This window comes from Merops nubicus, unplaced genomic scaffold (genome assembly GCF_000691845.1).
Source record: "Merops nubicus isolate BGI_N331 unplaced genomic scaffold, ASM69184v1 scaffold11464, whole genome shotgun sequence".
Lineage (NCBI taxonomy): Eukaryota > Metazoa > Chordata > Aves > Coraciiformes > Meropidae > Merops > Merops nubicus.
The window spans coordinates 19685-42393 of NW_008606246.1; the positions used below are offsets into that span (position 1 = coordinate 19685).

A 22709-nucleotide genomic window follows, 5' to 3' on the forward strand; every position below is an offset into this window, starting at 1 on the left:
AAAGAACCTGACATTTATTTTAGAAAAGCTTGTTTGTTTTCAAAGCCCTGCACTTGCAGACAGAGCCCAGGTTTTAGGAGTGTCTGGTCCTGGTGGTGCTGTGCCACAGCTCCCTTTGCTCCACCACCTCCTCTGCACCTCCCCACAAACACCCAGAACGTGGTGAATGCACAAGGACCACCAGAGGTATGAATATAGCAGCTGTTACATTTTATTTGAGTTTTTTTATTTATTTTTTCCTTCTGATTGAAAAAAAAAGAAGAGAGCAAAGTTACAAAAGTACTAAAAGGCAACAATATGGGCAGGACACCCCCCCTTGCCTGTTTCCCCCCAAGGAAGGCAGCCTGCCACAGCCAGGCTGGCAGGAACACATCTCTGGGGCCAGCACCTCAGCAGCTCTCAGGAGCCAAGCCTGGGGACAGGGGGCCATGCAAGGGCTGTCACACCCCAGCCCTCTGCACGGGGCCATGCCTCTTCACACAGGTACCAGGCTACAGCTGCCCCTGCTCCTGAGCACGGGGTTGGGCCTGAAGGGGAGACGCCTCCTGTCCTGCACTGGTCAGCTTCATCTGGCAGCAGTTAGAAAGCTGAGGTGTGCCAGCAAAACAAGATAAGCAGAGTCTCTACAGGGGCAGGAGGAATCAGCTTCTGTTGGAAAGAGGGACTTCTTGCAGTGAACCCCAATGCTCTGCCAGCAGCACCTCACCAGCAAATGCAAGGGACCCCTCGGAGGTGGTGCTGGTGCAGGGGGTGGCCCAGCTGTCATGGCCTGGAGCCAAAAAGCAGGCAGAGCTGGACAGCATCAGGACAAATGTCCCCTCACTGCTTTGCCCAGCTGCTCTGCCTGCGTGAGAGACAGGTGAGGAGAGAGGAGGGGAGGGGTGGGGCACTCAGGTCCCCATGCCTACATGGCCTTTGGGTTTTCCCCAAGGGTCTCAATGAAGGCCCAGAAAGTACCAGAGAATGCTGGTTTGCTGTGTGGCCTGGACTGGCAGCTGGACTGGCCATTGGGCTCATCCAAGGAGTGGCACCAAAGACCTCCACATTGCAGCTGATTTAAAAACAAGTTATTTTACATTACTCACAGTTGCTCCTCCTGATCCAGACAAGAAGTAGTAAACTACTCGCTCACCCTTGCACAGAGGCTCAGGGTGGAGAACACCCACCCAAAGATGTTGCTCTCTCCACAAGGTGCAGCGAGGGGAAATGCCTAGTTCCTCTGCCTCACCAAGAGATGCAAGAGCTTGTTCTATCAGCTGTTGCCTTGTGGCACAAAACATATACATGCCCCAAGGCCAGATCCTAGTCAAACTCCAGTGGTAGCAAGGCCTAACTTAACAATGGCCCTAACTGCCTTAGGCCTGTGGAGGAATGTCCCACAGCTCCACCCAAACTCCACTCCTGTTTCATCCACCAACAGGTGGACACAAAACAGAGACCCCTTTCTCCTACTTCATGTTCATCTGGGAATATTGTTCCACTGATATCAAAGAAGTCTATCTGAATTTATGCTAGCCAGCATAGAGGAGTGGGAAGTTTGCTGCAAACATCAGATTTGGTTGAGTTTGGTGATACGAGCTACCTTCATCATCCTGATGGGGCAGGAGGGCATTAGGACAAGGCTATAGAGAAGTGCTGCATATCCCAGAAGAGCCAGCCTCAGCTGACAGGAGATCCAAGAGCACAGAGTCACCCCCAAGCTCTTCTCTCTGATGACCCCGAGAGGGCTGAGGGTGGGTGCTGTCTTTTCTTGGATGCCTGAACACAGACCTTCCATTCCAGAATTTTATTCTAACCCTTGATCTACAAGTGAGAGACTCACACCTCCCATTTCAATCCCATTTTAGACAATACCATTGAGTTGGCAGCAGATCAGCTGGGACATGCAGCTAGATGTGCCAGTCACTCCCTCCCACCTCGCTCTCCTAGGGTCTTCCACTCAAGAAAGCTTGAAGTGAATGCAATTGTAACAATCTCAGAGAGGGTTTTCCTTGCTTTGCAGGCAGCCCTGTACAGCTTGTGTCTCCAAACCTGAGCTCACTTCTGAGTTGGAGAAGGGTCAGGTCTATACCAAAGCACTGTAGACCCAAGTACTCCCGGGAAACTGACTGCACTTGGTTTCACACCCTGATCACTTATCACTGCTGCCATCAAGGCCACACTAGCCCCTGAACTCCTCAGGGGTATCTTAAACTACCACCATCCCTGTGTTTGATGTCTGCATCCACAGGCATGCGCTGTTTTGGTGGCTGCTCTTGCAGTTGGTGGATCCAACTGGTTTGTTTCCTTCTGAAAGACAAAAATCTCCCCCTTGGCCACTGTTCAGACACAGCAGGGGTACGAAAACAGACCCTGCTGCAAAGCCACGTGCTTCCTGCTGCCAGAGAGGCTGTACTGAAAAGATGCGTCCTCTTCTTCTCCCACCCATCCATCCCCTTGGGTAGCCACCTCCCCTTCTCCCTGCCAGGCAGGTGGCTGGTGGATAGTTCCTGAGGACTTTGGAGGAGCTCCTTCAGTAGGCACATGACGGTTCTTCCACTGGCGCTATGGGGCTCAGCGGCTTCAAGGTGCTGAGGGGACGGAAGGCAAAGGTGGATGGATCGTACACAAAGTGGGGCGGGGGGCGGCCTCCGCTGATGCTCTGCAGGGGAACAAAAAGAGGGACCAAGTCAGTGCTCAAATAAGCAGCCAGGAGTGAAGTTCTTGCCTCAGGTGCTTTGTCACACACACACACGGTACGATTACACCTCCCTGAATGGGAGGTCATGCTTGTACTTACGGCAAATGGTGCTCATGTAAGTAGTGAAGCTCTTTGCTCGTGTCCTTGCTGCCACCCCATGAGAACAAAAAGCATGTATGCCCCAGGACTGAGGTTCCTGGGGTCGACCAGGACCCGTGGCACCTGTAGCCACTAAGTGAAATAGGATATCCATGATGTATTTAGAGTCCCAGAGTCAGAACAGCATTACTGCCAGAAGGTATCACATGGAAAAGCCCAATTCACACTCACTTGGCCTTGAAGGAGGATCTACTACACTTTTAGAGCAGAGAGATAAAACAAATTAATCTCTGAAGACTCATTCTTCAGACCTACTTTTCAACAGGTCTCCAGTGAGGATTTATAAATCTCTCCTTCTTAATCTATAAAGCTCCAGACACACAAACTCTCCAGTGTTCTGGCTCCAGTCTCCACAGTTCAGTGAGGAATGGCTGAGAGGAAAAGATCCCACCTGAAGGCTTCATATAGCCTGGTTTGTACCATGGCCACCAAAGACCATTCTCTCCCCTTTTGCTCCCAGTTTTCAGAGCATGGTCAGACCAGATCCAGAGTAAGGAGGCCAGAAATACCCCTGCACTCCCTGCACTATGTGTCAGGCCAGAAATGCTGTTCCCCACCAGGCTGTGCTGGGACCTGGGTAACCCAAAGGAATTACGGTGCCAAATGATTCTGCTCTGTTAAATACCAAGTGTGTTCCTTTTGCTTCTCAGGAATTTTGTTTCTTTCCTTTTGCAAGTGAAGAACCAGTGGGGCAGTTGTTCACAGACACATTTTGGCCAGGAAAGGTGGTCTCACTGCTCTAAGGCCTAGGAGAATATTTGATCATGATCCTGCAGAGTGCGTTCCTTGGGAACAGGTGAGCTACCCAATGCCACACGCTGGCAACTTCAGCAGCTCAGAAACTCATGCAAATGTCCCCTACCCTCCTCTCACTCCTGGGAAGGGCTTTACCACTGTTTTCATGGACGTTAGGAAAACTCCAGTGAGAGGAGATCTGGCCAGGGCTCTGGTGTTATGTGTCTTCCCGCTGCCTCTTCTAGGTCCTTCCAAGCAAGGCCCATGGTTTCCTTTGCTCAGGCTACACTAAGGGACTGTTCCTCAAAGAATTAGGCTTTTTAGGAACCATTACTGACTCTGCTGTCTCCTCTAAGACAGAAGTTCATTTTGGTACTTCATAACCAGGTCTATCAGACAGCTGCAACCTCATACCAGCATAGCAAGGTGCTGTTTTGATGCCACTTGCCTCTATCCTGGTTGGGTTTTAACTTGTCATCACAGGACAAGCACACACAACTTTTACCAGAAAGCTGCTCAAATAGTCAGGCTTACCCAAACAGTCACACCAAATTACAGAGAGCTATGGAAGTGTCCAAGCCAGGTCCCAGCTGCTGCAGTCACTGCAGCAGGATCTGGAAACATCTGCCTCCAGGATCTTGCTCACAGCTCAGCCCCATGGGGCAACCTTCATGTCAGAAAGGGACTCTTTGAAAGCCAGTGTGGGCAGCACATTCTGCCTAGTTGGTACCTCCTCAGTAAATTCAGATGGGCACTGGAGAATGGAAAATGCCAACATGGCACTTGGCATCAGCTATGCCTAGAGTTTCAGCCAGCAAATCAAGCCCTGCTACATCCCCCTGACACCTTGGCCAGCAGCATAAGAAACAAGAAAGGCAGATTTAAGGGCCTTTACTCAATAGCCACCTGCTGTGGGGTTATATATGGTGTGTGCTCTGGCAAGCCTCAGAGCTGGAGGGTAACATAGCAACCCCTATTCAAAGCTATGGGGCAGAATAAATCAGCACATTTGTCCTTCTCCAGAGCAGAGAAGGTTCCCTACCAGTGCCAAGAGGGAATGGGAACAAAGAACCTGGCAGTCCCCTCCATTTTGAAATGCCAGACAGGATTAGGGAAGGCAGCTGAATCAGTTCATTTCTGGCAGATGGAGAAGAGGCTGCAGAAAGACAGGTCCAGAGGACAGACAAAAGTCATCCACAAAGCTCACCAGGCTTTGGGTGGGAAGGAACCCTGGGGTTTCTCTCTGGGGCCAACGAGCTGGGTAGAGAGTCTTCCCAGGGCACTGTGAGAGAGATGAGCACAGAACGAGGGCTGAGGTGAAGGACAGGGACTTGAGAAGACACAGGAGGATGCAGAGACTCATGGGTGGTCAGGCAGCTGCAAATAAGGCTCAAACTGCACCCAGTCCTGCCTCTTTGCCATGGCACCTCTCAAGCAGCCCCAAGACCATGGCTGGCTTTCAACAGCACAGCCACCAGAGCAGCAGGTGAGGGCAGGGTGAGCAGGACCCCATGTCCAACTGCAGGCAGCAGTAGGAGAAGCAGCAGTGCAACTGCCCTCATCTGTGGGACACCCTGACCCATCTGCAGTCATTTATAGCCCTCAGCAGTACATGTCTGTCTTGCACTGAACTCCATGACTGACATGGCAGCACCTCTGCTAGGGACCTTGCTGGAGGAAAGAAGGAGCACCAGCACCAAATCACTTCACTCTCTTCTTAAAGAAGAAGAGCATGTTTTGTTTGGAGCTTGTATGGGAGCTCTAGGGATGACCAGGCCTGATCTGGCTTAGTCCACGACACCATTTGGGATCACAGCATGTGGTGGTCTGGCTCTGACGAGTGGCACAAGACAAAGCTCTGTAGATGTATTCCCAGAAAGAAGATGGATAGGGCTGGCTGCCAGATGGGGGAACACGTTCCTCCCACCCCACTGCTTGGGCCAGCTGCCTCCCTGTTCTCTGGCACAGCCTTCCTGGCCAGCCTGCCCTTCCCCCCACGTGTCCAGCACCAGCCTGTGATGCCCAGGACACTTCTTTGACTGGGGAAGGCTGTCAGAGTGGCTGCTGAGAGCCTCTGGGGAGCTTTCCACAAACCTGCCTGTCAGCCCCTGCTGAGCAACCCCAGGCCAGCTCCTGTAGAGGTTCCTTGGAGCACAAACACTCCATGCTGGACGTGCGAGGCCGATGTGTTCACTCTAATGGCATTCGGGCAGCTGGGTAACTCACACAAAATGGAGCCTAATATGGGCCCTGCACCAATGGCAATCATTAACCAGAGCCCTCAGTTTGTTAAGCACGGTATTTACACAGCTGGAGAACAGCCTGAGAGGCAAGCCCTTGGCTGCCAGCAGGAAAGCAGAGGTACTGGGATGCACGTTCTGTCACACACCCCCACAGTCACTTGCACACTCCCACCTGTTCTCACACGCCTCAGCTCCTCCCCGGGACACGTGCACTTCCCTGGCCATTTGTCCACATCCCTCCACGCACACACAGACTCCCTCCTTGATTTGGAAATCACAAGGAGAGCCGTCCCCACTCATACAAATGTCTGCTCACATCTTAACTCAAGCAGAGCCCGAGCTCCACCAGTGGACAATCCAAGGGAGCACAGCTCATCTCTTGCTCGTGCAACTGCCTGCAGCAGAAGGTAGTTTCAGTACCATGCTGCCTCATTCCATGCCTCATTTGAGTTAAATGAGCTCCTAAGGGAGCTAGATTGGGTGACATGTTTCAAGGAACTATGCACAGACTGCCTTGGACACACATATTCCCTCCTATATGCGTGCCTACACTCTTGCAAACCCATACTGTAGTCACCAATTCCATTATCACCATTAAATACAGGTGGTAAATAAGCAACGAGGCTTGAAACATATCTGAGTCATACCAAAGAAGCACACCTACAGATGGTACAGATAGTGACTGGAAGTAGGTGCTTCAAAGACAACCACTGAGGTTAAACACCATAAAAAAAAAAAAATAGAATTTTTATCCCATTAGCAGCCCTCAGAAAACAAAGAAATGGGCAACTGCTTCATAAATCCATCTGTAACATAACTCTATGTTTCAGCAAGGAAAAAGTACATAGGAAGAAGATAGATAAACAGGTAAAGGATAAATCTGCTAATACAAACCCACATTCCCCCTAGAAACTCATCCTTTACCCTGCTAGGCCTGGGAAGATATCCCAAATACAGATTGTGAAATAATTTTGGACTCATAATTCTACAGAAGCACAGTTTCCTTCAGACAAAGCAAAAGCAAGCACAGCTCCAAGCGTGTTTTCAGCTGTGGGAATGACAATCCCCATAGGAAGGGGGAAATGAAGTTACCTGATACAACAACGCCCTAGAAAGGAGTTGTGCACCAGAGGGGATACAAAACTAAGCTCTGCTTAATACTCTTTGGTCCTCTTTCACAAGAGCTCTAGTATCCCAGCAGGATTCAAAATCAGACCAGCCTGTGCACTCTGCCAACCCATCCCTCTCCAAGGGTTAATCCAGCACAGGAGCCCCTTCTTTCCTGCCCTTGGGCCCCAGTGGCTGGGGAACACTGCTGAGCTCTGGTTAAAGGACGCTGCCTTCCAGCGGTGGATGCCTCTCAGTGGTGGCTGAACGATCCCTCTGCAGTCTGGAGACTCACTTATTAAAAGTCCTTTGGGATGAGAGGCACCATGTAATTGCAAGTTGTAAAGGCACATCCGATTCCCAGCAGCACCCTGTGTGGAAAGGAATAAATCCCCAGAGGAGCTTTGGCACGGCCGACGCCCGGCTGCGCTGCTGCCTGTTGGCCAGACAGCCGGCGGGCCCAGGAGGGGCCAGGCCAGAGGCAGCACGGGCAGCAGGGCAGGGCACGGAGGGGGCAGAGCCTCCCAGACTCCACGCTGGGGTGTTCACCACGTACACTGCTTTTAATTGCACTCTGTCCTCCTCCTCCTCACCCCTGACAGGGGGTTAGAAAAGAAACCGGTGACACTTCAATGTGTGAGACCATCAGCTGAGAGCAAAGGAAAGGGGCCCTCCTTGCCTGCTCCTATCTACATCTGTAATTCCAGACACAGTCCTCATCAAGCCACCTCCCATCATCTGTGCCTCAGTTTCTCCTGTGCATAATACACACACCAGAGATGGGAAGCCAGGATGAAGCAGTTAACATCTAGGTGCTGCGACCTTCTGATGAGAGGCGATTTCCTCTCGGTTACGGTCTCGCTTCAGGCACTTTTCAAGAAATAGCTGATGACAAGCAGAACCAGCTCCTCCAGCGGAGCAGCAATTCACATTCAACTGCTTCTGCATTAACTCCAACAGGGCCTCTGACAATTTATTCCTGTCACAGACCTGGGGCAGCTCAAGTAATAACTTTTCAAGGGCAAAGCCCTTCCGTCCTGAAGGTCTCTCCTCCACCCCCAGGTTCATAAGCAGTTCAGTTTCAGGGGATAGCCAAAAGACAGACCACGACAGAACTTCATTTTAAGACTATTCTTCTCCCTTTTCTTCCAAGAAAAGGAAAGGTCAACCCCAAATGCTGTTCTGACAAGGAAACAACTTTACAGTTAGCAGTGTTTGCCCATGTTGTCTATTACACTTCCCAAAAATGCCAAAAGGCATGTTTTCCTCCACCAACGTAAGGTTGCCTGGTGCCCACTTTCTTCTACACAACCACACTACAAACAGCAGTTCAATAGCTTACAAAACACATTTCTGCTGTTCTTAGAAAGTAAAAAAAAAAAAAAAAGTTGAAAAAATTTATCAAACATTTTCAAACGTGTGCACAGAGTTGTCAGATGGCAACTACCAGACGTAGGGAGGTGCTACCAGACAGACAACAGTGAACTTTTCTGGAAGGTACTTCAAAGGGCCTAGCAGATGCTTGCTGGTCACTTGCCCAAAAGCAGAAATAGGCCAGTTTCATCTATGGGTCCTTGCTGGCACCAACATGATAAGCCTTTCTTCTCCTCTCTCCCACACATCTTTGAGAAAGCTGACTGCAAGCTTTGATTTTTCCTGCCTGACAATCTGAAGGAAGGAGAATGCACAATGAAAAGGGACAGATGGGTCATTCAGAGGGCCAGGCTGTCAGTGCTCCCTGGCCAGCTTGGGGAACTCACTGCTCCAGGGTCCCAGTGAAGATCACGCTCTGAAGGCCACATAGATCTCTTAGGAACATGTGAATGAACCCCAGGCCCCCTAGCAGTCACTCTCTACTTTCATGGTGCTGTCTGGATTACAGGGCTCTTGGTTATTCCATCCACAGTGTCTATTCTGCAAGCACATACATGATTTAATGTGCAAGGGCATACGTGACAAGAATCTGTGAAAAGCAGGCAGCAATAAAAACTCTCCTCTACAGGAGCAGAAAAGAGAGAGATGACAGTCCCTCTTCTGGCTGCTATGGACAGGCTGAAGGCTGGTTAGCCTTTGCCATGAAATCCAGGAAAAACATTGCTAAAGAAAACAAAGTCTGGAGCCAGATGTTTGAGATAGCTTCACAGAGAGAGGCATTACCACCGTGGCTACACTAGATCCTTCTCCAGAGGAAACTCTGGACAAAGTCTTTTGTGAGGAATTACTCAGATCAAAAGCTGGGGTTCTCCAGGGCCACCTATCACTGCACAGATGCAGGCAGCTCGGTGGCTGGGTTATGAAGAACACAGGGGGAGCTGATATCCCCAATAAGCAAATGGATATTCGTGCTCCCACTTTGCAGAAGACCTTCTCCATGTTGCTCCGCAGAAGTGTGCCCATCAACACGAAACAAGAGCCCACCTAGTGAACTGGAATGCTAAAATCTCCATGAGGGGCCTCTACCTAGCAAATAACCCAAACATGCAACTGGCCAGGGAGATGAGTCTGTCTTGTTGCTTCCAAAGGGCAGGTTCAGGCACTCAGTCACATACTGAAGACAACCAGGAGGGTCTGACAAACTGCTAGCAAGCTGAGGCTTAGGATCTCTGCTGCCTGAGATGTCAGAGCAGTTGAGACTGTAGGACATGGTATGAATAAGGACACAGCTCAAGAACTGTGGTTTGAAGATCAAAGCCCAGACTTCAGTTCTCCTCACACTCTCTCTCTGGGCAAGTCCTATTCTCTGCTGGCTTCTCAGTTTAACTCTCTCTGAAATTGCAATCATGATATTTACCTGCCTCTGGGATGCTATATTTAGCAATGCTTGCAAAACACCTTGGGAGCCTGTGAGAGGAGCAACACACACGTGTGTATTTCTTTTTGTGTATATATACACAGAATCTTTTGATTTTTCAGAAATCTTTACTTGGTGCTGTGCAGCCAGAACCAGAGGTTTGCACCAATACTGTTCTGTCACCTAGCAAGCCTTGCATTTGTGAGTAGTCAAGCATCTGCCAAGAAGGCTCAGGCCAGTGTATCTCCTGCTCAGCTCCCAGTTAAAAGGGTCCCTTGTTAAGGGATAAATGTCAGCATGTTTCTGCAGTGGCCTTTTAGGATGCAGATGCAAGAGATAGGAGACAGGGAAGTCATTCCAGGGATCTGGCCCCTGTCCAAGCAGAGGGCGTTCTCTACATTGATAAGATCAAGAGCACAAGAGGTTTATGTTCAGATTTAAAATTCTTATTTTATTTTTACATAGCAGAAAACATCTCTCTGATCAGCCAGGTTATCAGATTGGCCTTGAAATCCTTACTCCCTCTCTACCTGCCCCAACAAGAGCTCTTGAGATACTCAGGGGCTTGCCAGTTGTGTCTTCTACCCACCTACTGCTGCTGACATAAGCCCAGCTCCACCAACTCTACTCACAGACTGCATGTAGGAGTTTGTAAAGGAAGAACAGGAACAGTACTAGATGAGAGACATCTAAACCTCAGCCCCAAGAGTGCTTGGAGAACTGAAGACTTGAAAGACTCCTGAAGACCAGTCTTTGCATGCAGGGCTGACTACAGCTGACCAAGCCTCGTCCAGGGTGGAGGCAGTTGCACCCTGTGAGCACGTGCACCTACAGTCACCCTTCCAGAGCCCAGGAAGCAGCTGCATGCAACACCCAACTGCAGCACCCAAGCGTGGTGGGCCCACGTCCACACCTCACCTCACACTGGCACGTGCTGTGCTACACAGATCTGCTCTCATGCACAAATCAGACACAGGCTGGCACCTCCAATTTATCCCTGCTCTCCCACCCACAGGGGCTGATTCTCTTCTTCCATTATATTTTACTGGGGGTAGGGGGCACAGAAAGTTTTTTTTTTTTTAAAAAAATATTATTTTCTCTCTGCTATAGACCTTGACCTCTCACAGCTGCTATTCCTGAAAACTTTTCAAATGTGCCTGAGCTGCTGCATGTGTGAGAAGTTTATTAATCCCTCTGCCTTAATCTGTCAAGGTTCTTAGGCTCGTAACATCACTGTCCCATCATCCTGCTTCAGAAGAACTGCTGAGCAAGTGGAAATGCTGTAGTGTAACACCACCTGAGTTGACCTATGGGAAGCTGAAGTACAAGGAATGACAAGGTAGCAACTTCATGTTAAAAAAGCACCTGGAGAAGTAAAACCCAGCCTAGGTTACTTACTTGAGAAAGTCTCCAAAAAACCATGAACATTTTCAAGGGCTGAAACTTATGTTTCAGTGCCAGAGGACAAAGACACTGCCCCCCTCCATTTCATCTTCCCATGGAAGACTCTTCCAGCAGGGAAGAAGAGCATAGCTGGGATGATGCATGAGAGAGCATCACCTTGTGTCCTGTCATGGCAGCAAAGCCCCAAAATGTCAAGGAAACCAAAGTACCAGTAAAGAGAAGGTTTTTTTTTAAAAAGCACACATTATCCCTCACCTTTTTCTTCTGGTTCTCCTTCCCATCTCACAATGGACGGGCAGCACATCACTGCTTTGTGGGTAAATTTGGTATTTGAGAGGAGGAGAAGGAACAGATAAGGGCTGGCTAGAGCCCTGTGCAGAGCTGGATGTTATTTCTTCATCTCCTCATATGTCTTCTAGCCAGGACACCTCAGTCAGGTCTTCCAGCAGCCCCACAGCAACCCAATACTTCAGAGTGCACAATTAATCCTGATGTGTTATGCATTCTCTTGTGCTCCTGCCTGGATTGTTTTCAGTAGAGCCATCTCCTCCTGTGCCCAGTGAACTCTCCCCAGACTGTGCCTGTCCTTCAGGCTTACCCACAGTCTAAGCCTGCTGCAACACTTTCACACAAAGTGTTTATCACCTTCCTTTACCCTGGCTCCACGTGCTTTGGCTGTTTTTTTTGTAAGTGTCCCTGGACTGCAGCTCTTTCCAGTGCTGCTTGGTGACAGTGCCCCAGTCTCTGGGGTTTCAACAACGCCTCCCTGGGGGTGGTTTCCCCTGACACTTTGAACTCATTACTCAGCTTACTCTTGTGCCCCTAGAGAATCTGAGCAGTAGAATTACCTCTTTGCTCCCTACTGAGCTTGTGTTAGCTTGCACTAAAATAAACAGCAGAAACTGAGAGCCCACACTTCTGACAGATGGCACAGAATCCACACTTCTCTGGCCAGCCTTGCCCAGCTGGGACAGTGCATCTGTACCTGAGGCACTCGTGTGGTTTCCATGACAATAGCATATGATACCTCTCAGTCTCTCGTTGGTCTGCTGTGCTGGCAGGGCCATTAAGTAAAGGAGCATTTTCACTCCCATTTTTCAAATGACTGCGAGTGCCTGCTTTTGTGTACCCAGCTTAGAAGGGAGGCAGCAGGTCCCTGGCAGAACACTTTGCCAAGGTGCCTCCACACTGGCAGCAGCAGAGAGAGGTCGATAGCTCTGAAGGATGATGCTGTGCTCTCATCATATAAAGGGAAACTTCAGTCCAGCCAGTAAGGCATGCTTGGCACAGGGCTCCCTCTCAGCGTTGCCCAGCAGCAGGACAAGAGGTAACAGGCACAAGCTGAAATGTAGGAAATTCACGTTGCCCAGAGAAATGGTGGAGTCTCTGTCCATGGAGATATTCGAAGCACAGGAGGCCATTGCCTTGAGCAACATGCTCTTGCTGACCCTGCTCTGAGGAAGGGGGTTGAACTAAACTGTTTCTAGAGGTGCCTGCTAACCTCAGTCATTCTGTGATTTGCAGCTCTTGCCCAGCACTCTGTAATGGCATCAGGGCACAGCACACACCTTAGTTCACTTGAGAGGGCTGTTCTGAGGCCCGGCTGAATGTGGTGTTTTGCAAAAGGTGATAGTAGGAGACCAAGTGAGAGGCTTGATTCTCTGTTGCTGAAGGGCTGGTGACACAGGTTCAGTGTTGGCACTGTGCCATTGTGGTGAGGATGGAAGAAGTGAAGACAGATCTCTCAAAGCAAATGGGCTGAGGAACCAGGCAACAGTCTACGTGTCTGAACAGGAAACTTCACCACGTGAACCAGTTGGCTCGTGGCAGCGTAGCCCCGAGAAGCACAAGGGCTCCTGTTTCAGCACAGGTACAGTGTGTGCAGCCTGGCTCTGGAGGGAGGTGGGCAGTGATGTCCAGCCAGCTCACACCTGGCTGGAGACACAGAGAGTGAACCCACCTGAGGCAGCAGCGTGCCCATAGCGGGAGCACTTCTGGGTACACAAAGGCATCGGTTCCACTTCCTGCCAGGCAAGGCATAAACCCTGAGAAACCCTGAAGGATCCTGGTCCACCATTCATCCCTCTCACAAGACTGAAATTGTTGCAGTGAAAGTAGCAGTTTTATCACAAAAGAGACCTGTTTTCTTCATCCTGACCTGTGTACTGCAAACAGGTGGAGGATCATACGGGGCTCAGTGGACTGAGGGATTTGTTTTGGCTGCAGTGTGCAAGGTGAAGCACAGATCTCCTGCAGCACCAAGGGAAAGCAGGCCAAGGCACCCCAAAGGAGACAGGGACAGGCTGAAGAGTCAGGGGGTGGGGTACTAGAGATGAGGGCTCAGAGGTACAGGCAGCAAAAACTACAGGCAGAAGAGCTGAGCAAACCCAGTCCTGCCAGGCACATATATGCTCAAGAATGGGAGATGCTCAGACACCCTAGTGTCATCCCAGGTACAAAGCCATCCAAGCCATCTAGCTCTCTCCTCTGCCACCTTCCAGTCCCACATCCCACACAGTTCTGCAGACATCAGGGCACTGTGCAGACACAGTCCCCTTTTCTGTTCTGTCTACCAGTACCTCTCACCCCCACTGAACATCAGTTCAGCTACCTCAGTTCAGCACTTCCCTGGGTCAAGAAGGATCAAAATTACACCCTAAAGGACAGCTATTCATAACTGTATGAGCTCACAGCAAGGGATGTAGGCTTTCACACCAAGGAAGCTTTGAACCCATAGTCTCCAAAACAGAAAAGCCAATGTATTATTAGCCTTGTCAGCACCTAACCAAAATTACAACTACTGCCTATGCTCCAGACTAACAACTTTTGTTATGCAGCTGATTAAGCCACAAGAAACCTCCAGAAATAGTCTTCCGGGTGTAGATGTTCAAAGAGAACTACCACATTTAAATATAAGTGGAAAGATGAAGGAACTGCACCAGAAAGGGGCAACTTACATGAATTTTAATAACTCTAGTCTTCGCTCCACAATTCTTCTTGAGCAGCATCTTCTGAAAGAAAAGTAGAATCCAGGGATTAGTAGCAGTAGCATGAGGGAACAGAAAGAGGGAGGTTGTAAGGAGTCTCTCCATCAACATTTAATTAGCAAACAAGATGGATGGGTGCTTAAGTGAGAAATGAAAGACTAAAAATCACCAAAGGTGAAGTAATCAAGTAATCAGCCTCATCAGAGACTGTCTTGCCCAGCCTCCAGAGTCCTTTGGCAGTGGCTGATACCCTGGGTAGAGAGAGAATGTACAAGAAGCTGCACAGAGAAAGATGAAATAACTGCCTAAAAGGAAGTTTCTTTCTAATTTCTGTCAATTAGTGGTTAGACTTTGCCCTGAAGCAGGTGAGTACCTTCCTTTTATGAAGAAAAAACACAGTCTAATGTAAATGTGGATGTTACCATTATTTAACAGTTATTTTCATTATGTTTATTTATTTATAATTAAAAAAAAAACAAGGCAAAAAGCACCTGCCAACAGTCCTAAAACCCTTTGTCATATATTGTAAGAACCATTAAAGTTGTCATAACATATGAACCACACTACTTAACAAACAGGATATACTTAAACCAGCAATTACTCTGTGTAACTACAGAAATAAACAGGTGAGCTGCAGCTCCATCCCAGTTCTGAGGCAGTGCTTTGAAAGTTGGCAAGGGAATAAAATCATTCTTTCCCCTAAAAAAATTTCCAGAAAATGACTAAGTGGAAAAACAAGGCTTCAAGAGAACAGTTTTTCCATTAAAAACATACTTCAACATTTTTCATAGTGAAAAACTTGGTGATGGAGGTATCAGGAAGAAGCTTCTCCATCAGATTTTGAAAGAAATATTAGATTTTCCTAGCTCCTGTTTTCTACCCTTTTCCAGTTGGAAAGCTGTGCACAGGGTGGGAAACTACTCCCTCCACATACCCATTTTAACAAACCAACTGAAGTGCTTTTCAAATTAAGTTCTTAACACACAAGACCTGAGAAAAGATGTTCCACCATTTTACTAATACAAAGGGTAAACAGTGAGACCTTCCTAGTTCCTCTCTCCTTTTGTTTGTGGTCTTCCTGCTTTTTCCAGTAGAAGACAAGATAAAAGCAACACAGTAAAGGAAGTCTTGGAAACTCAAAAAAAGCTTAAAAGAAACACCCAAATACAAAAACAACCTCCAAAGAACTCAGAAGAAAAAAAAAAAAGCAAACCACAAAACAACCCAAACTGAAGACAGTGCTCAGGTGAAAGTATGTATTCTTTTTCCAGTAGAAAGTACTGCTGAGAGGCAGGGAGAGAAGTCCCACTCCTCCACCACCACCTCTATTTTACAACTCATGAGCTTGTCTTTGAAGTCCCAATCCACAGAGCTGCTGAAAATCTGGAGGAATTTGGAGACCAACCACCACGTCTACACGCATCAGCATTTTGGATGTGAAAATCCAGCCCTTCAGCACACTCACAGCCCACTTAGGTGGCTGGAAAAGAGATGGGCACTGCAGCAGGTCTTGAAACTTGTACATCTGCAGTTTGGGGCCTGAGGAAAAGTACATTTCACTGTCCAGGCAGCCGTGGGGAAGAAGGGAGATGCTGCAAGAATTTTGAGCTTCTTCTCTTAAACCTTTAGCCAGTGAATCTTAATGCTGTCTTTGTTATTCACAGGGCTCAGCAGCAGTGCCTGATATGCCCCTGCCCCCAGGTCTGACCTGGCAGCACAGGCTGCTGTGTCAGCACAGCACTGAGGGTTCTAACCTAAAAGGACCCAACATGTCTTTGCACAAACCAGGTAGAAGAAGACAAAGGGAACTGCTGAGCTCAACTAACCTGAGCGTGTGCTGTCCAACTAAGCAAGTAATTCTCCAGGAATTCCTATAAAACAATGTGGGGCTCTGCTCCCAGCCCGGCTGCAAGGCAGTTATTGTAAGGCTGGTATTTACTGTGAAATCCCTGCTTTTCTTAAGACCTGCACAACCATGCAGTAAAAAAGACAGAGAAGGAGGAGGAGGGAGAACTTGGTGGGACTGACAAACCTCAGGAGTGCAGAGAAGGGCTAAGTGAGGAGTTGTGAGGTCTTGCAGAGTTTCAGACTCTCCATAAGCTTTTATTACAGACTGCTGTGAAATGTTGGATGGTGGGGATGAGGAAGGGTGAGCTAGAGAGCTCAAGCAACAAGCCCACCAGTGGGATAAAATGTGTGAGAAAGTGAGAATCAGCACTCTGGGTGTTCAGGTCCATCCTTTAGGGGAAGAGCCCTGTTACAGCAGGACATACCCTGCTGCATCCCATCTGACTACAAGCTACACTTGTAGCCTTGAGCCACAGGATCTTCAGGCTGCTGTAAAACTCACCTTTACAGTGGTACCTTGGTTGAACCCCTAAGGATGGAGCAAGGCTGTGACACCAAATTCCACAGTGCCTCAGTAGCACCACAGGACCCTCTGCTGAGAGGGGAGAAGTATCTTTAAACTACTCTGTTGGGCAGGAAGCAAGTACACTTTCCAGTACAGTTCACCAGGGTCCAAGTCCTAGTGAAGTCCCATCCACAGGTCCCCAAGTGTCCACACTGAGGTGCAACAAAAGATGTTATTTCCCAACTAGAAATGAGCAGAGGCAGCAAGACCTTAAATTTACTCATCCTGGTCTTCTATTAAAACACACAGGAACAACAGAAACAGCCATTACAAATAAAAACTGACTTGAAAAGTTTGAGCTAGGCTGGTGGGTGGATGGACAACCAGGCAGACTCTACCAAGAAGAACTCAGGTGCTCAGCTGCATCCCACATCCTATGCTTCTGGCAGAAAACAGATGCTCCTTGAGCAATGCTGTTGGGATGAGCTTTAATCATATGAGGTTCTTACCACTATTTGCACTATTGCTACAGTCCAAAGAGGCTGCACTGTGCAGCAAGAGCAGGATGCCTGGCATAACATTTTTTCCTTAGTTAATAGTGATCTCTGGTGTGCCTCTTCATGGACTTAGCAGCAAAATGAAAACATGACAACCCCTGATGCACAGGTTGTAAAATTGGAGCATAAATCTCAGTAGAGGAAGCTCTCTGGAACTGCTGGGTTCTCCTGCTTCCACTTAAGACTAGAAGCAGAGCAAGACTGCTGGTGCTGCACTCCTCCAACTTCACTGCAAGGGTCTAAGATTATCACAAGTGACAAAACAGAAAGAGGGGGAGAGAGATAGAACAAGCCAGCCACATGGTCCTGCAGCTGAGAATTAATAAATAGAGTTATCAAACAGCATTCTATTTCATCAAATTGCTTCCATCTCACTGGCAGCCACACGCTCTCTGCACCCAGCACAGTAAAGCCATGCTTTGCAGAAAGTCAGTCAAGCATCTTTGCATGGTTTTCCATCTCTCAGTTTTCCCTTTCCTTGCCAAACCTGAGTGCAGATTTTCAGAGGGGGGAGCTAAAACACAGTGCTGCCTAGCAACAGCCAGGGACTTTCCACAGCAGCCTCTCCTCATCCTCCCTCTGGAGACCTCCACGTCACAAGCCAGCCATGAGATGCAGCAACTCATTAACTCCTATTTACGTAGATACAAGGCAGAGCTGAAATAACATTCATTTGGCTACATGATTTGCAGTAGCCTAAAGCCAGGGAGACTGGCCTATAAGAAAGGTGGCCCATTTGGTTCAGTAACCCTGGGATTATTGCTGACTACTAGGCCAAGCTGGAAGTGCAGTTTTATTTCCTTGAGTTATTTTTTGGGAGCTATGACAAGAAGAGCAGAGATTTGCCAAAGGTCATGGAGAACGTTAGCAGCAGAGCTAAGAATAAACCTTAGGGTTTGGTTTCTGAGACTCATTCTTCCACCTGTAGAAAAGGAAATTAAATAAAAAGCAGCAGCATCTGTGCTCAGCCTCCCGATTTCAATTAAGAAGTCCCTCCTGTTGGTCTCTGACAGAACTGCTGGCATCAGAGCTGAAGCCTGCAGCTTGGGAGCACTATTATTTGTACAAAGGAAAGTTTGTACAAATACAAAGATACATAAATCTGCTGTGGCTTCTACTTAAAAGGAGGAAATGACACGACTTAGAAAACATGGAAAGTCTTTTTGGGGCACAAGAGCCACGCTTTGCTCTAAAAAAATAAGGCTCAGTTGGAGCATTTTAGGGTTAAACTTCCATAAAATAGAATTGGTTCAGCCTAAGAACCCTCCCACCAATTGCACCTCGTGTCATACAAACACTCTCTGCTCACAACCCAGTGACCCTCTCCACCCTGGACTTGGAGTCAAAAGAAAGTTTCATGGGCTGGAAATGATCACTGAGAGGGTTACATATTTACTGAACAACATGCAGTAATGAATTCCTGACCTGGCACGCGTGGCTTTGCTGCACATCACTGCCATACCAAAGCACCACATTAAGAGCAGTGCTGAACCACCCCTCCTGCTTCTCTCAGAGCACAGCTCTCAAGTCCAGCTTTGCTCCAGCAGATATCTACAATGAAGTAGCAGTGCTCCAAGTCCTCTCACCCTGACTTGAGCAGTTCTGAACCAACCATCTGAACCAGATGGTAAGAGGTGCACGCATGTATTTGCTTATGCACACAAGCTAATGTATCCAGAACTGTTGTATACAAATTGCACCACCCAGATGACTGTAATATATATATATACACATGTTAACAAACAAAATATAGCTATTTTTAATGCATGGTGATTCTAGGAATAGTGAAATCCTCAAGCTGGATGAATTTGTGTCACACTACTGCAGTTCAAAAATAAATATTTGAAAATCCAGCAGTGAGAAGTTTAAAGGCAGGCATCACAGCTGAAGTTTCAAATATTTGAGAGCTGAACAAACTCTTAAATCAATGCACAATGCAAAATATCAGCTTGTATATTAACAAACATCCTTCATATAGGATCTGCTTTCTATATGCACATTTCTATTTTTAGAATGGTTTCACTTTTACTACCTCCATAGGACAAAACAACAGCTCTTTTGTTTACTGGTGAGGGGATTAATTATTATTATTTAGTTAGTTTTGTTATCTAGTTGTAGCTTTAAACCTAAAGACCTGCCTAGAGTTGGACACAGTTTAACTACTACCATTTTTTCCAAACCAGTTTAGTCTCTTTCATGCAAGAGAGCACAGGAACTCTCAGTTCAACTTAACTCACCATTTAATTTACAACAAATCAGCACAGTTCACCATACTCTACATACTGATATAATAATCAGCTTGTTACAACTTAAGAATTTTGCAGGGATTTTCACTTCTTTAATGAAAAAATTATCAAAATTTAAAAAAGCCTGTATTTGATAACTGTGCTGTAACTTGATTCAGAAACCAGACCTTTAGAAGAACATCAAGGAGGCCAGAAGTCTTTTGCTAAGAACCCTCCTCAGAAAAGCTGATGCACTTTTAAGGCATGGTGTCTATCACTTTTTGACATCTTAAAGCTCTTGGCAGGATACATGTTTTTAAGCAAACCAGGTTTTAAGAAGTCTCCTCAGCTCCCTAACTCTTCTTTTACTTCCACACTGTTGACTAACCAGCTGGTTTCCCAGTTGTCCAGTCTTCCAGGCACAAGAAGGCAGACCAAGCTTGAACGCCTAGCACAGAAAATACACAAAGAAACAGACTGATGATGTTGCTTTGTTTGTTCAGAAAAAGAACCAAAAGAAGGAACATTACAATGTGAGGAGAATCTGCACTCCAAGCCCTAGCAGAAGGATGATGCAAAGGGAGAAACCATGCCCAGTGATGCAATGTCTCTGAGAAGAAAAAAATGACAGCAAAGCAATGCAGCAGAGGGCCAAAGGGCTCTCAACAAGATGCTTCTTGTGACAGTAGGTGAAGCAGACACCAGTGCAGTGTAGAGGCCACCTAGATGTGTGGGCTCCAGGCTAATCCCACCCACAGTGTATGCCCTGAGCTGGGGAGCCTGCCCGACCTCCCTCCCTCGCAGCCCCCAGAGCTGGGTCTGCCCAGGAGGAGCAGCCTTCCCCAGAAGCCCACTGCCAAATGAAGCTTGTCCCCTGTCCCCCCTACCCAGGAGGGCTGAGTTGCAGGGCAGGGGTGCAGCTGCAGGCAGTGGGCAGAGGGACTTGCCCAGGGCTCTGTGCAGCATGCTGGGGCTGCAGGCTTCTGCGTGACCGAGTCCCCCCTCTGTCCCACCATATGGCACAGGGTGGACAGCCTGGGGGGAGGCCCACAGGCAAACCAGCAGCAGCCTCAGGCTGCTGAGGAAGCTGGGGGTTTCAGCAGGGCCCTTTCTACAGCAGGGGCTGAAGGAAAGGAAGGGGACCCCAGCTGCCCCCAAGGCAGCGTCCCTCAAGCCAGGCAGGAAAGCCGACTAAGCCTGGGCCAGAGCCTGGCAGCAAGGCTGAAGCTTCTGGTGCCTCGACAGCTCCAGGCACTTCTGGGCTAAAACACCACAGCCCAGTGCCCTCTGCTTTTGCAGGCAGCTCCCACCCAGACAAGAGGGGCTCCGTCCCCACGTGGCAGGGTGCAAGGGAGCTGGGCCATGGCTCCCACCCTTCCACCAACAGGGTGATGGGTCCTCTGCAAGGGGCGAAGCTGAGTCTGCCCTCCCGAATGGTTTAGGAGGATAACAAGCAAAGAAACTTTTAAAGCTGTTTTGTAGGTCGATTTTGGACTGGGTTTTTAAATTCCTTGGCACCGTGCAGTGCTGCTAGGGCACGGGCATCACCTCTTAGCTCTGCAGGACAAAAGCTGTAGGGACAAAGAGTAGGTCATAGGCTCCTCCCTTACTGCTGTGAGGCTCAAGCAACTCTAGCCGACCTTACCCCCCTGCCAGGCTCAGGCTCTCAGGCACACACGATTTCCATCAGCAGAAGGGACCAGGCTTCCTAGGTGTCACCTGAGGGTACCCTGCATTCGCATGAGCAGGGGAGCACCCACTGCCTGGGGCCAGGGGTGCAAGGCTGCTGCCCAACACATCCACGTGCCAGACGCAGACACGAGCTTCCAGCCCGGCCCCTGCAGCGGCACAGCACCAGCAGGGCTGCGTCTCAGCCACAGCCTTAAATCACAATTCTCATCTGTCACAGCATGCAGACTGCTCCACCAGAAGTTAAAACAGCCTCACAGCCCTTTAAAAGACAGGCTAATTCAAGTGGTTTGGCCAACAGTCCCCTCCTATAAAAACACACACCAGAATTCAAAGACTGCAAGCTGTGGTGATATTGTGGAATATCCTGAAAAGCCCCTGAACTCTTTAGGAAGTTATTTCTACTTCATATTTAGTTAAATTAGTCACTATTTTTTTTTTTTTTGCAGCATTTATCCTCAATATGCCTGAAAGCCCTTTAAAAACATCAACATATTTTGTCTCAAAACTACCACAAAGGGCCCCGTCTCTATTCGACAGGGGAACTCCAGTTTTCCAGGCAGCACCTCAGCCAGCAAGTGCCACGAATCCAGCACCTCCACAGTGCAAACACTGACTGCTCAGCACCTCTGGACAGGGCAGCAGAGGACATACTGATTACTAAGGGACTGCTGAGAACAAATTCAAGTTAAAAAAAGAAAAACAGACAAGGCCTTACAAAAAAAGCACATATTGCAGGGACTTACCCAGGCTCCCATGCTCAACAAATGATGAGCCATGAAAACTACAGTGAAGTAACTTCTGTGGTCACCAAAATCCCCTCCAGCATGGTGTCATTAGTCACCTCATTTTGTGCACTAGTTGGAGGGGCTCAGCTGTCACTGCTGAAAGGAAATAGGTGAGAGCCCACAGCAAATGCAAAATGTCCTGGTCAGAGCCTGCAACAGAAGAGCGTGAGCTGAAGCTTGGCCTGCAAGGTCTGCCACCTGGCAGAGTGTGCCAATTCCCACTGCTCCCAAGGCCCAGAGAGCAGATAAAATTATTCAAATTACAAACTGCTTTTTGATGTTCCCCCTGAACATCACACTAGAGCCACAGCTCCTGCAAACAGAGCTACCTGCTTACACAGTTATGGTCTGAGCACGTTCTCTGCCTGTTTGTACACGGCTGGTTTTCTGCTGCTCCTCTGTCACCTTTGTGGCATACAGTCTCCAGATATGCTCTGGATCTGCACAGAAGCCCTGTGGCTCCTAGGCACAGAAAATTTAAAAATTAGGGACATGGTTGTAGAGTTAGGATTATGGCTGGACTTGAGGGTCTTTTCCAACCTAAACATTTCTATGATCCTATGAAAATGAGCCAGACTTGCCCTGGCACTTTTACCACTTGGTTTGAATTTGGGGATGGAGGAAGTGAATGCTCTGTATGGAGCATCTCTGGCTCAAGAGCCACTTCCCCTGCTGGTCTGGCAGAGTCCAAGTCTGCTGATCTGCAGGGTACATCAGATGGTTCATCTATTCACTCCTCGCCAATCCCAAATCCCTTGCTGAGTTTTCTTTGAGGCCTGGAAAAAAAATGCAAAGCCCCATTTGTGCAGCAACAGACCTGACCAAAATCTCTAGCACCTGTGGAGTAACAAAAATACAAAGAAGGAAGAGGATTCATTAATTCTCCATCACTCATCTGCACGTGCCAAAGTTGCCAAGGTTCAAATGCTGGGCTTGCCCCTCCTGCTCAGCAGAGCCTGGGAAGGGAAGAGGGGTGCAAGGGGACAATGGG

At 48.4% G+C, this 22709-nt stretch overlaps 1 protein-coding gene across 1 annotated transcript in view; it reads right to left on the reverse strand.

Annotated features, from left to right (window-relative positions):
• Nucleotides 1-2512: 2512 nt before the first annotated feature.
• The window catches only part of LOC103772256, a gene marked incomplete at its 5' end in the record, with an annotated part of 36145 nt that continues 15948 nt past the window's right edge, over nt 2513-22709 (reverse strand). Inside the window, 2 exons of the mRNA XM_008939584.1 lie at nt 2513-2641; nt 14077-14130. Of these exons, the coding sequence (XP_008937832.1) occupies nt 2513-2641; nt 14077-14130 (183 nt within the window). The remainder of the gene's footprint in view (nt 2642-14076; nt 14131-22709) is intronic.